General features: G+C 45.1%; 1 protein-coding gene across 2 annotated transcripts in view; it reads right to left on the reverse strand.

Annotated features, from left to right (window-relative positions):
• LOC119954539 (inactive phospholipase C-like protein 2) overlaps nt 1-14,954 on the reverse strand; it is a 276,466-nt gene that overhangs the window by 19,817 nt on the left and 241,695 nt on the right. For both annotated transcript variants that reach the window (XM_038779853.1, XM_038779852.1), the window contains exon 5: nt 8,805-8,914. In XM_038779853.1, coding sequence (XP_038635781.1) covers nt 8,805-8,914 — 110 coding nt within the window. The remainder of the gene's footprint in view (nt 1-8,804; nt 8,915-14,954) is intronic.

Below are 14,954 nucleotides of genomic sequence, written 5' to 3' on the forward strand. Positions count from 1 at the left end.
GCTGGGGTGGGAATTTATGAGGATCATCATCACCACTGAATCACTCCAGTAGGTGACCCAACATCAATCTGGGCACTGTGGCAATTTTTAAAATTCTTTCAAGGGATGTGGGCATCGCTGGCTAGGCTGGTATTTATTGCCCATCCCTAATTGCCCCTGAGAAGGTGGTGGTGAGCTGCCTTCTTGAACGGCTGCAGCCCATGTGGTGTCTGCACACCCACAGTGCTGTTACTCATCTCCCAAGAACAACAAAAATCAAAACATTTCAGAGGCCGCAGACTGAAACAGAAAGTGTTAGAAACACTCGGCAGGGTGCAGTCAGCATCTGCTGAGAAAATGGCACCTTTCAAAAGCACTTCTACCTGAAGTGTAGATGTAGATCGGATCTCTCCACAGATTCTGACTGACACAGAGTGTGTCCCGCATTCACTGGTTTTGTTTCCATTTGAGACGGTTCACTAAATTACTGAAGGACATGAAGAGAATGAGTCCTTTTGCCTGATTGGTATCAGCAATTTAGAAAGAGTCTCACAGAAAAGGCCTACATCGCTGCAGACTGCACGGTGAAGGGGCAAGTCAGCTCCTCAGCGCTCATTACCTAAGTAATAAATTGAAGTATCGCAATCAATTAAGCAGCTAAAAGGAACGTTAATCATTGTTCTTTCTAATAATTGATTTTGTACTTAGGCCCATTGATGCTGAAACTCTTTCTCTAATTGTCCAGGCCTCGACAGTTTATACCCACTGCACTCTATCAGATCAGCTTGTTCAATCTTCAAGCCACTGAAGAGAACCATTGTTTCAATGGCAAAAAGAATGCTGTTGTAGCGAATCCAAGGTCTTCACACATTTTCCAATTTGATCACATTCCAGAATCCTATCAGCAGATTTGGTTAGACAAATAGCTTCATACCTTGCAGCAAATGTACTACCCAAGTCCATTTTCAACAGAGGCTGATATTGTCACAGAAACAAAGAAGACAACTCAAAGTTGTCATTCTCCTTTGTGGAGAGACTCAGTAATGTTGGGCTGATTGCTTGCCCTATCATAACTAGGATTGTTCAGTTAAACTTCAGGATTTGGCTTTAAAGCAGGCAACTGGAACGTGACGTGGTGCATGGATGGGATGCACAGTGGATTAACTCCAAATCCTGGACCTCGTTCTAATGCAATAAGTTCATAAGATATAGGAGCAGAATTAAGCCATTTGTCCATCGAGTCTGCTCCGCCATTCTATCATGGTTGATGTGTTCCTCATCTGCTACCTGCAAAGCTACAGACCAAGAGGTGGATTGTGAAATCAGCCAGAGCATCTCCTCCCTAGAACACATGACCTAGGAGCAGGAGTAGGCAATGTAGCTTCCCAAACCTAACACCTTCAATGTGAACATGGCTGATCCCATCCTAGCCTCAACTCCACTGTCCTGTCCATTCTCCATAATCCTTCAACCCAGTATCAATTAAATATCTGTCTAACTCCTCCTTAAATTTACTCACTGTTGTTACATCCACCACTCTGGGGTAGCGAATTCCCCAGATTCACCACTCTTTGTGAGAAGTAGTTTTTCCTCAAATCTGTTTTAAATCTGCTACCTCTTATTCTAAGATTATGACCTCTCATTTTAGAATGCCCCACAAGAGGAAGCATTAGCTTCACATCTACTTTATCCATATCTTTTAGCATCTTGTATACCACAATTAGATCTGTCCTCATTCTTCTAAACACTAGAGTACAGGCCTAAGCTGTTCAATCTCTCCTCATACGACAAACTCATCTCTGGAATCAATCTAGTGAACCTCCTCTGAACTGCCTCCAATGCCACTACATCTTTCCTCAAATAAGGGGACCAAAACCATGCACAATACTCCAGGTGCAGTCTTACCAAAGCATTGCATAGTTCCAACAACATTTCCTTACCTTTAATACTCAATTCTTTTTGCTATAAATGCCAACATTCCATTTGCTTTCCTTATTATCTGCTGCACCTGCAAGCTTGTTTTCTGCGACTCATTCACAAAGTCACCCAGATCCCTCTACATTGGAGAACCCCAAAGTCTCTCCCTATTTAGATAATAAATTGCCTTTCCATTTTTTAGACCAAAATGCATGACCTCACAGCTATCCACATTAAACTCCATCTGCTACATTTTGGTCCACTCTACTAACCTATCTATATCCATTTGTAAGGTTCTTTCCTCATTGCAACTTACTGTCCCGCCTATTTTTGTGTCATCTGCAAATTTGGCTATAGAACCTTCTATCGCAGTATCCAAGTGGTTAATATAGATTGTAAATAGCTGGGGCCACCGGACCCTGTGGCACCCCACTAGCTACATCGTGTCATCCAGAGAAAGACCCATTTATCCCAACTCTGTTTCCTGTCCATCAGCCTGTCTTCTATCCAAACTAATAAATTACGCCATATCCCACGTGATCTCACCTTGTGAACCAACCTTCTGTGCAGCATCTTATCAAACGCCTTCCAGAAGGCCAGATATACTACATTTACAGGATCCCCATTATCCACTTTGCTTCTTACATCTTTGAAGAACTCAAGCAAATTAGTCAAACATGTTTTGCCCTTCATAAAACCATGCTGATTCTGATGGATAGCGCTTTGATTTTCCAAATGTCCTGATATTATGCCCTTGATAATTTATTGTAACAATTTTCCAACAACAGATGTTAAACTAACTGGTCTGTAATTTCCCACATTCTGCCTCCCTCTCTTTTTGAATAAGGGCGATACATTCGCATTTTTCCAATCCACTGGAACCTTTCCCGTATGCATGGAATTTTGGAATATCATAACCAATGGATACATTATCTCCGCTGCCACTTCCATTAACACCCTAGGATGTAGGCCATCAGGCCCTGGGGACTTGTCTGCCCTCAATCCCAAGAGTTTGTTGAGTACCGTTTCCCTATTGATTCTGATTGTTCCAAGTTCCATCCTTTCTATTAACTCTGAATTGCCCGTTCCTCTAGGAATGATACTCATGTCCTCCACCTTGAAAACTGAGGCAAAGTATTGATTTAGCATCTTTGCCATTTCTGTGTTCCCCACTATTAACTCACTGGTTTCATCTTCCAAGGGGCCAACATTCACCTTAAGAGACACTTTTATGTACCTGTAGAAGCTTTTGCAATCCTTTTTAAAATTTTGTGCTAGTTTTTTTTTCTGTAAATTACCTTAGCCATTTTTATTACTTTTTTAGTCTCCCTTTGTTTATGTTTGAAAGTTTCCCAATCTTCCAGCAGGCCACTGGCCTTTGCAATATGATATAATTTAGTTTTTGGCTTTATAATGTCCTTGACCTCCTTGTTTAGCCATGGATGGTTTTTACCCCCTTCCCATCTCCCTTCCTCACTAGGACATATTTTAGTCGTGAGAAATTGAGTATCTCCTCAAACAACTGCCACTGCTCATCAGCTATCCTATTTTAGCCTTCCTGCCCAGTTCATACAGGCCAAATCTGACCTCAAGCCTGTGTAGTTTCCTTTGTTAAATTCCAGAACACTAGTGTGGGACTCCACTTTCTCACCCCCAAACATGAATCTTTAATTCTACCATACTATGGTCATTACTCCCTAGTGGATCCTTAACTCTGAGGTCATTAATTCATCCCTCCTCATTACAAAATACCAAATCGAGAGTAGCCTCCTGCCTGGCTGGTTCCTCAACATACTGTTCGAGGAAACAATCTCTAATGCATTCAATGAGCTCTGCCTCCAGGCTACTCTTGCCAATTTGATTCCTCCAGTGCATATTAAAATCACCCATTATTATTGCCTAACCTTTCTTGCAAGCCCCCAGTATTCCATGGTTTATATTGTGCCCCACTATAGAACTACTGTTTGGGGATCTATAGATTACACCTACCAAGGACTTCTTCCCTTTGTTGTCTCTTATTTCTACCCAGACTGATTTGACATCTTGATCTCCAGGTGCTTATATCACTTCTCATTACAGCACTGATTCCTTTACTCACCAGCAGGGCTACGCCACCACCTTTTCCTTTCACTCGATCTTTCCAAAATATGCATACCCTTGGATATTCAATACCCAGATCTGGGGCGGCATTCTCCCCTACCCGGCAGAGCGGGGGGGGGGTCCCGGCGTAGGGGAGTGGCGCCAACCACTCCGGCGTCGGGCCTCCCCAAACGTGCGGAATTCTCCGCACCTTTGGGGGCTAGGCCCGCACCGGAGCGGTTGGCACCGCGCCGACTGGCGCCAAAACCAGCACCAGCGGCCTTTCAGGCCGAAAGGCCTTCGCCGGTTCACGCATGCGCCGGTGGTGACGTCAGCTGGCGGATTCTCATTTAGTTTAAACCCCTATCTACTGCCCTAGTTACCCGATTTGCTAGGATTCTGGTCCCAGCATGATTCCAATGAAGACCATCCCTTCAGAATAGGTCCCCTCTTCCCCAGTACTGGTGCCAATGCCCCATGAATTCAAACCTATTCCTCCCACACCAATCTTTGAGCCACGCATTTACCTCCTTAATCTTATTGACCCTATGCCAATTAGCTCGCGGCTAATATTTGGATACAACATTTTTTTTTGACAGATGTGATGGTCCTCTGTAAAATGAATTCGAATGTTCACAATCCATTTTGAAGTAATGCAAGGCTGCTCAGCAAAATTGCTCCTAAATTGCTGAACCAGACTCGGACCTTCTGTTTGTGGGACTGATAAAATGTGACGAGGTTCAATTGGGGTTCTTCTAAGGCTGGGACAAAGTGGTGAGTTCCATGGGTACGATACCTGACCTGAGATCGCCTGATACAATGGGCATGATTTAACAAACGAAAAAGAGTCCATTTTGGGCGCGACTAGCTTAGAGCCTGCAGCGCCGAGGACGACCCCGCGATCAAATGGAACTTTGCTGTTTGGTATGGCCTCCATGGGGAATGATCCACCGAGGCCTCGCTTAACTCACTTCCTGTACTGATGAGCTGCTCATCAGTGGAGGAAGACGTGGGAATGCTAGTTTTAAATGCCGCCCCGATTTCCCAGACCACTGTGGCCTCCGGAACCCACACCCCCACCCCAAATGCTTCAACTTACCGATTAGGGGGTCTCAACCACCCCACTTAATAAGGGGAAGGCATTCCCAGTCCCGATCCTCAACGTAGAGGATCTGGACTGGGCACGGAGAGTACTGAGGGGCCAGGCTGGCAGTATAGAGGTACCCGGGTGGCATCACGGGTGCCAGGGTACCGTCCTGCCCAGAGTCCGACCACCCGGAGGTCTCTGATCACCATCAAAACCCTCCCCAGGTGCCATTGCGCTTGGTCCACGTTTGTGGATAACAGCGCTAAACGGCATCTTGGCGAAATCTCCCAGGCACGGTTGTTCGATCCCAGGCCTTGGGAGACTCTGGCGCAGACATATTTAAGTGAAGTAACTACTCACTTAAATCTGCAAATCTGGATCCCACCTAGTGAGGGCGAGTTCCAGATCGTGGAGTCTCACGCTATCTCTTTCGATCTCATGGGGCATCCTGAGCGCCGTAAATCTCGCGAGGGGCCTCTCGCGCGCTTTAACAGCGTCGGTGCGTCACTGAGTCGGGCGGGATGAGGCTGTTTGATAGCCCCCAGGGTCTAAACGTCAGAAGGGCTCATCACCAACATTCCTCATCTAAGCAACAATAAAAACACTCCCCAAAATTACAAGTTTTAAATAGTTCTGCTCTTTTCACAGTAACTTCATTTGAAGCCTACTTGTGACAATAAGCGATTTTCATTTCAAAATTTTCATTTTTCAACAGCGACGCTTTTCGCATTAAAAGTAAAGTAATAAAAGTTTTGAAGTCTGACTCGATGTAGTGCGTGAATGTTTCCAGTTATGGGTTAGTCGGTCATGAACTTTCCCTCAGGGATTGCAAGCTGCCAGGGTCCTAATTATAGCTGCACTCTGTGTGGGAGGTGTCCCTTAAAGGAAGAATGAACAGCATTGAGACTCCTTTCTTACATAGACTCCAGCAACTGCTTGCAAAGTAATATCAGGAGATGCCTCAAAAATGGCCACATGCTCACAACATTTAAAAAAAAACACACACAACCATTTATTGTATTAAAACAACAAGGGTTGAGAAGTTCGAAGTATTTAACTGAACTTAACTTACCACTGTCTAGAACATCTTGGCACAAGGAGCCATAAGAAACAGCAACTATTTGTGCTGCAACAATTCTGTGAGGAGGTCATTCTGCTACCTCCTTTGTGAAGACAATATGCATCTTTCGTTGCTTCAAACATTTAGCAATTTTCCCTTCAGGAGGTACATTGAGCTCTGTTGTATATTTTATATAATCGACCTATGCAGCGATGACACACCAGCTTGTGTTTGGGTAACAGGTTTTATATTCAGTGTTTTAAAATGTCTACTCCGTGTTGCAGCTCCAACTTCCAGCTCTTTCAACAGAGAGTTTACTCCCCCCCCCTTCAAGACCACAACCAACCTTAACCAAGCAAGCACAGTGAGCATAGATTAGTTGCCAGCCTCATATAACCCAACATAGAGCAATTGAACTCTACAATCCCCACGCCGTCCACAGGCAAAGCATTTCATCATTTCCTGTAACATCAGGATGGCCACCAAAACAATTCTAGAACAATTCTACGACAAGGTTTTAAAGGGTTCCCCCCAGTTTCCTCCCACAAATCCCAAAAGATGTGCTGTTAGGTAATTTGGACATTCTGAATTCTCCCTCAGTGCACCTGAAGAGGCGCCGGAATGTGGCGACTAGGGATTTTCACAGTAACTTCACTGCAGTGTTAATGTAAGCCTACTTATGACAATAATAAAGATTAATATTATAAATGAATTATTTAGTGCACAAAAGTACAGAACTAACGTCATAAAGAGAAGGTTAATGCCTTGACACAGAGCAGAATAAAATTCAAGGGGTGGAACTCATATTTTAGCTGCACAAAGCCCTGGTCGGATCACACCTGGAATATTGAGTGCAATTCTGGTCACCATACCTTAAGGAACTGGCTTTAGTGGGAATAGTGTAGACTTGAAGGCTAAGGGATGATTTGATATTAAGGGAACCAGATAAGGTAGATTGGGCATGAATATTTGGTGTGTCTGGGTCATAGTCAAATTAGGGTTAGGGTTAAGGTTAGGGTTAGTCTGAGCCAGACTTTTCAGGAGTGAAATTAGGAAGAGCGTCTTCACGCACAGAATGGGAGAAACTGGGAACTCTCTTCGGCAAATGAGATTTGACGCTGGTTTTAAATCTGAGATTCTTGTTATCCAAATGTATTGAGCGATACAGGTGCTCCGGTTTCCTCCCATAGTCCAAAGACATGCAGGTTAGGTGGATTGGCCATGATAAATTGCCCTTAGTGACTAAAGGAGGGGTTATTGAGTGACGGGGATAGGGTGGAAGAGCGGGCTTAAGTGGGTCGGTGCAGACTCGATGGGCCGAATGGCCTCCTTCTGCACTGTATGTTCTATGTTAAATATTTTAACATCAAGATCTCAAGTTTTAAAATTAAGCAAATGTTAATTGTATAGAGGTCTAATTACATGGTCCCTGTGCCAAATAATTTAAGGGCTATATAAAGTTCTTGCTGAGAAAATATTAATACCTCAGATTTATTTACAGTGACATGATATTAAGTTCAGGGCAATACCGAGCAATCCAGGGGCCTGGACTAATGCTCTGGGCATAAGAGATCAAATCCCACAATGGCAACTGAGGGAATATAAATTCAATTAAATAAAATCTGGAATAAAAAGCTAGCATTTGTATAGGCAACCACAAAATTAAAGGATTTTCGTTAAAACCCCATTTGGTGCACTAATATCTTTTAGGGAAGGGAATGGCTGTTAGGGGGCTCCAGACTTTCAGCAATGTAGCTGACTTGTAATTGTTTCTGAAATGGCCAAGAAAGCCAATTGGTTTTATTGAAGAAGGTGTCTCACTACAAGCTTCTCAAGGGCAACTTGGGCAATAAATGCTGGCCATACCAGGGATATTCCAATAAGATGGTCTCATGGGATGTTACTTAATGGATGCACCGGGGTCTTGCTTAGTGGCTGGTGAGCCAGCGAGAGCCCTGGGTCTCCTCGTTTAGGGGAGGCCAGCTGAACTTAGTGCCAATCAGGCACTTCACTGGACAGCTGCAGGCCTTCGCCAAGGTGAAGGACTCTGGGGCGTAGGTCCCGCCCACCAGGAGCTGCTGGCCAATCACAGGCAGCCTGACCAGGGCGGCAGTGGATCACACACACCCGAAGCCCAGGATTTCTGCTGGATCCCAGGCCACAGGCGAGTTAATGGCGGGAGAGGGAATCAGCCGCAAGGACGAGAGGGTGACTGTCAGATGCAACCCCATCCCCAAACTCTGATGACTAGTCCATTGATCAGACATTGGCCCCAGCCCCCCCCCCCCCCCCCCCCAAAACCCATCCAACACCATCCCAGGAACCCACAAGTGACCCTGCCTGGATTTGCTTGTTATTCTCCCCCACGTGGCATTTCCTGATGGGTTAAGACCAGTGGCAGTGGAATGAGGCCCTTATGTGGGCATTAATTGCCCACTTATGGTCTCAATTGGAAACAGAGCAGAAAAGCCATCCACAGGCCGACCAGCATAGATTTTATCAATGTGAAGGCAGGAAGGCAGAGTAAAGATTGGCTCCAGTTCTATCCTTCACAACTGACTTTCTGGAGCATACCTTGCCAGTATGTGGATGTAAAGCAAGTGAGACACAATGGCTATTGGTGCACGTTCCATCAGAACATTATGGAGCTCCGTGAAGGCCGAGGCAATGGAAGTTACTTACTTTTAATACGGTGATATTCCATGCAAAGCTCTCAAATGCTTTTTGGAGTTTCCGTCCCTTTAGGCCTTCTTTCAATCCAATTCCATGCAAATCTTCATGGAAATCCAGCCCTGTGCATTTGGATGAATAAAACTCAGTCAGAAAATGTGGGCTTCAATTTGGGTTGGGACATTAACCGAAAGGAAAGCAACATTACTTTTCTGATATCACAGGCTGTGAATGTCGCTCAAAAAGAAAAATACCCGGCACTCCTCCCCTCAGTACCTGCTTGTGGTGATATGATTTGCATAGCTGTCTGCCATTGGTGCAGAACACCGGCTTACCATTGGCCCTGGTCGGTCATGTGCCTCTCGACCGCTTGGTTGAGACCAGTCATGTGACAGCTCTCCGACTGGTCGAGAGGCTGAGTTAACCACGCCTCCTTACCGAGGTATAAATAGTCGGAGCGCCCGGCGGTCGTCCATTTTATTGTAGACAACCGCAGGGCTGGCTTATTAAAGCCTAACTTTTGTATGGCGACTCGTCTCTCGTGCAATTGATGGCTCATCACTGCTGAGCCACGTTGGAGTGGAAGAACCAATGGATAACAGTAGCCCTTCTCCAAAACTACTCTTCTTCACAATTAATAATGAGTGTTGACAATAGCAGGAATCATCCGTCAGGTCAGATGTACAGGAGACTCAGTGGGGATCAGGGGGAGGTTTTTTGCTAAGTTCCGAAGCACTGCAGCTTACTGTGACACTCTTGTTACTAATTGAATTGAAGACACTCCTGGTGTGTACGGAACCAAATGCCACACCGCTCAGTACATTTACCCACCAACATATTTGAGGGGCCAGTTTGTATTAAATGGGGGCTACATTTCTGGAGCATATGAAAACATAGGGAAACAAGGGCTGAGTAGATGTATAATAGTAAGGAAATGACATTCACATCATGGAAGTACATCCCATTCCAATAACAAAATGACTTTAAAGAAACACGAGTATGTAATAGGCCATTATTTGCTAAGTAACAGTTGAGGTTTTTGTTGTTTGCTGTGATCCACTTACTTGTCACGCTTCCTACATCACAACAGCAACTGCACTTCAATAGCATTTTATTAGCTGTCGAGCACTTTGGGGCGTCCTGAGGAACAGATTGATGCAATATCTTTTTTTTTTAAGGTTACGCACAAGAGGTACAGAGAATTCAGGCTGGTTTGCTGTTAAACTGAAATCTCAAAAGCTGCTGTCTAAGTTGAGCTGCTCCACAGTTTGCCTTTTGTTACCAGCATCTCACTGCTCGTCTCACCTTCAAAATGAATTGAATGGTGGGGAGTTGCTGTATTTGTTTAACTAAACTCATTCCGGAAAGTTATGTCTTGTCCATTTCCTGTCAAGTACATGTTTTGAAAAGGATATGAAAAAGACAGCATATCTCACCGGCAACGAAAATTGCAAGTATGGAGTTTCATTCTGTCAGGTTTCAATTGTTGTTGGAGATTGTAAGTGTATCAATATTAAATGATTAACCTTTTTTCTGTCCTTGTTTGTCTCTCTTGCCCTCTCTAAATGCAATCTTTTGTACCCTTGTTACCTGATTTGACATTAAATTCACCAATCTTGCGAGACAGTGCGTTGTGAATCCCACACATTGTGGGCGGGGTCATTTTTTGGCAAATTTGCATATTAGAACGAGGCAGCTAGGCAGATTCCTGAGGTACCTGAGGCTTTGGGGTCCATCCCATTTGCCTCAGAGACCTCGAGCGAGCGCCATTCAGCACTGGTCCCCACAAATGCGGACAGGAAGGAATGGCACATGTGGGGGTCTCCCAGGGGATCGGAGACCCCAGCTGCAAGCTACTGGTGCCATGTGAGGACCCTGGAAGTGGCAGCTTGGCACCTTGGTGGTGGTACCTGGGTGCCAGCTTGGCACAGCCAAGGTGTCCAGCTGGCAGGGACAATGCCAAGTTGGCACTGCCAAAGTGCCAAGCTGGCATTTTTGTCTGCGTACGATTGGGCCTGGGTTGTCCGTCGTGGGTGTTGAGGGGGGGTGCGCGGGGGCTGGGGACCCTCCCATAGTGTGCGGGGGGGGGGGGGGGGGGGGGGGTAGAGAGAGGAGGAGGTTGAGGTTTGGCATGCCATTTAAAAACGGTATCCAGATCGCTCGCTACACTTGGGAATACCAGCGAGCGGGCAATGTGTGGCCTCAGCTGCACGTTCCCCATTCGTGCTCCTCATACAACGCAAGTCGCATTGAATAGCCACTGCGAGCACCGGGAAACACACGGCTAAACACGCTCGCTAGGGGACTCCTGTTCCCCTTTGGGAGAATTGCACCCATAGTCTATTCCAGGTATAATTCAAACCCGATTCTTTTGCTGGGGAAATCCTAGTTTCATCCCCAGTGCATTTGAAATAATACAGATTCTTCTCACCTCTCAATGGCTGACTATTAGGAGGCTGTTGTGCAACACTGATGTATTTGGGGCATGTCACTGAAAAATGAAGCCAGGGATGGATTAAGAAGGAAAAATCATTACAGAAAAGGCTAGAAACTTCACCCAAAACCAATGGAGAAGGAAAAGACAGTTGTTTAAGAAGATGCTGTGCTGCCCGTTATTGCTTCCTCCCACCGCACCCACCTACTGTTCTGACCCACTTCATCCTAATTAGATGTTAATTCGAGCTCTGGTGCCATCCATTGCCTCATGTAGAGTAGTTTGGTCCAGTCAACAAAATAGAGTGACCCAGGAAGGAAGGAGTCAGACAGATTTAAATCTCCAGTCAACTGATTGTGGAGTAACTCCTATTGAACCACACAATCGTGCACGTTGCCTTGATGGAAGAGGACTTGTGGTGATAAGCATGACCGCCATAAGCAAAATAGAGGATGCGTTGAAGGGAAGTGCATTTGGCTATAAAGCTGCACAGAGACCTTTAGTGGCCTATCAACGGAAAGTTCCTCACTTCTGGCAGAAGTTTGTATTCAACACCCTCCACGGGGAACGGCGGCCAGGGAAAGCAGCCAAGGAACTGGTCGGATCCTTACTGACACACACACACGCACGCGCACACACACCAAAGCCGGAAGTGGGGAAAAAGGAAGTGAATTTCACTTAAATAATTGAATATTGGGGCAGCATGGTGGGGCAGTGGTTAGCACTGCTGCCTCACGGCACCGAGGTCCCGGGATCGATCCAGGCCCTGGGTCACTGTCCGGTGGAGTTTGCACATTCTCCCCGTGTTTGAGTGGGTTGCGCCCCCCACAACCCAAAGATATGCAGGCTAGGTGGATTGGCCACGCTAAATTGCCCCTTAATTGGAAAAAATAAATTGGGTACTTATATATTTTTTTTAAATAATAATTGAATATTGCTAAAAAGAGAGGCATGTTGCCAAAGCTTTCCATCAGTGCCCCATTTTTTCTGAAGTATAAATTGTTGTGATAATTTGAAATTCTTTCAATGGTCCTGATGAATGCAAGATGAGAAGCAACACGTCTCTCCTTTCAGCAATATGCAAGTTCTGTACCACCAAGCAACATTGCACACCTGGTGAAATAAAGATTGTGACATACACGTGGGATTAAGGGAAATTCTTTTAAAAAGCAGAAACAATAAAAGAATTTATTTAAATCATGAAACATGCATTTTCTTGGAGACTGAGTCTCCACACTTGTCATTTTTCTTTTTTTTAATGCCAGAGAGGTTGCTCAGCATCAATTGTCACTCACTATGCTTTCAAAACCATAGTTACTCCTGATTGAATAAATCCCAAGTTTTTTAGCCATTTAAAAAAGTGTGAAGTGAAAAAACATGACAGTGATTTCTGTGCAGATTCTGTTGAGCAAGACATAAAAAGACACAGCCTGCAGAGGAACAGATCATTACTGAAATAAACTTCTGATTTCCATGTTTAACTGCAAGCTGATGTAGTTCTATCTCGTAATAATGGTGAGTGCTGACCAGCTTGCTGTCATTAATACAGCAAAATCTGGGCCACCATTTTATACAGCAACACTACAAATTATAGTGAAGTGTCTGAAAGCAGTTTAACGCACTGTGTAATGGCAACAAAGAGCTTTATTCAATCTAGGATTTATAGATTAGCATGAATTCTTACATCAAATGGAGATGTTTGATCTCCTTTAATAAATTGACACGGTTCTTTGGTTGAAGATTACATTTTTTCCCCCTGAAGCGACAGTTTTTTTTGTACTGAAGTTTAGCCAAAAGAATGTTCTTCAACTTCACACACAGAGCGCATTGTGCCCCAAGATATGAGAATTAAATGATAATTACTTGATAACATGACATACAGTAGGCATTTAGGTTGAGGTGCTCTCTGCTGTAATTTAGTGGCATAATTTCAGCAAAATATCTTTACATAGATAGTTAACAAATAAAGTGAAATTTACAAAGGACCAAATGTAACAAAATATTCTGATGGATAACTCGTTTCTTCTCAAAAGGAGGAAACTTAATATCAGAATGTTGAAAGAATAGATCGCAATAGAGATCAAGCAAAAAGAGAATATGTTGGCCAGCAGTTTCCGCTCTCGTTTAGGTCGGGCGAGTTCAGCGACTATCGAAGAAGTGCAAAGTCGAGTTTTACGTCAGCATGACACGACTGTCCCCTGCTCCCCATCAATGACGTTCAATGTCAGGAACATCTTTATACTAGACCGTCTCCAAAAGTGTGCACCAGGCGAGCAGACCTCCCAGGGGATCTCAGGTGAATGCAGCGCTAATAGGGGGAGTGAAGGATGGGGGATCATATCAAGGTACTACCCTGTCACCCCATCGGTACTACCCTGGCACCCCCTGGATTGCCAGGGTACTACCTAGGCATTGCCCAGGCAGTGCTCACTCGATGCTCAAGCATTACCAGGTTACTTCCTGCGTCGAACCTGCAAGGGGGGGGGGGGGGGGGGGGGGATGCCAGGATCACAGCATGGCGGGAAAATCAGAGGCCGCCCAGTCAACGATACGTGGGACCTATCACTTGAAGTTTCTTTTTCAAAGTTCCACACTATATTGTATATTATGGAGAAAGACAGAACAGGCACCAAGGGCTTCAATGCCACATTTCCCAGCAGGCATCGGCCTTTGCTGTTATCCGGGAACATCTCGACCATCGTAGCTGTTCCGTTTCAAGAAATTCACCACTGGTTGACTGGTAGGGCATCTCAAAGGAAGGAGTGACATGCATCCCAGTAAAAGGGAGGGGACTTAGGACATGGATCTTGAATCTTAGATCCTCAAACTCTGGATTCTCCATGCCAGGATCATTGCTCTATCTCTTTCAAATACTAGATTATTGCTGCATATTTTCTGAGAGTACCACGCTACTTTGGGTAGCCCTGTTAGGGCACTATTGCTGAAGCAAACTAGGAGCGACTCAGTAACAACATGCATTTATATGGCACGTTTAATACAGGAAAGTCCCATGGTGCTTCACAGGAGCACAAACAGATAAAATTGGATGCTGAGCTATATAAAGATAATAGGGCAGGTGAATTAAAGTTTGGTTTAAGGAGTGGCACAAAGGTGGAAATGTAATGAAGTTAAGAGGGAATTTCAATTTAGGGCTTGGACATTTGAAGACGTGAAGAAACAAAGGGTGGGCTTTTCCCGCCGTCGGGATCTTCCAGTCGCACAGAAGTTGACCCCCACCACGAGTTCCACGGCAATGCAAATTGCCATGGACCTTGGCGGGCCTGGATGATCACGTTGACATCCAGTGGCGAGCCGCCTCCGCCACTGGGGAAACGTAGGGGAGGAGCTGTAAAATTCCAGCCAAAGAGTCAGCTCCCTCCCTCTCTCACCATTAAAAGGTCACAACCTGGCAATCGGAACAACAGATATCGCTAACCATCGTCTCATCATTTAAACCATCACACCAATCAAGAGGCTCAGTTGGAGCGACAGAATTAGATCAGAATTATGAGAAGTAATTGGGCAGGATTTTCCAGTCCACACACACAATTTACAGTGCAGAAGGAGGCCATTCGGCCCATCGAGTCTGCACCGGCTCTTGGAAAGAGCACCCTACCCAAGGTCAACACCTCCACCCTATCCCCATAACCCAGTAACCCCACCCAACACCAAGGGCAATTTTGGACACTAAGGGGCAATTTAGCAGCGCCAATCCAACTAACCTGCAC

Source organism: Scyliorhinus canicula, chromosome 19 (genome assembly GCF_902713615.1).
Source record: "Scyliorhinus canicula chromosome 19, sScyCan1.1, whole genome shotgun sequence".
In the NCBI taxonomy this organism is placed as follows: domain Eukaryota; kingdom Metazoa; phylum Chordata; class Chondrichthyes; order Carcharhiniformes; family Scyliorhinidae; genus Scyliorhinus; species Scyliorhinus canicula.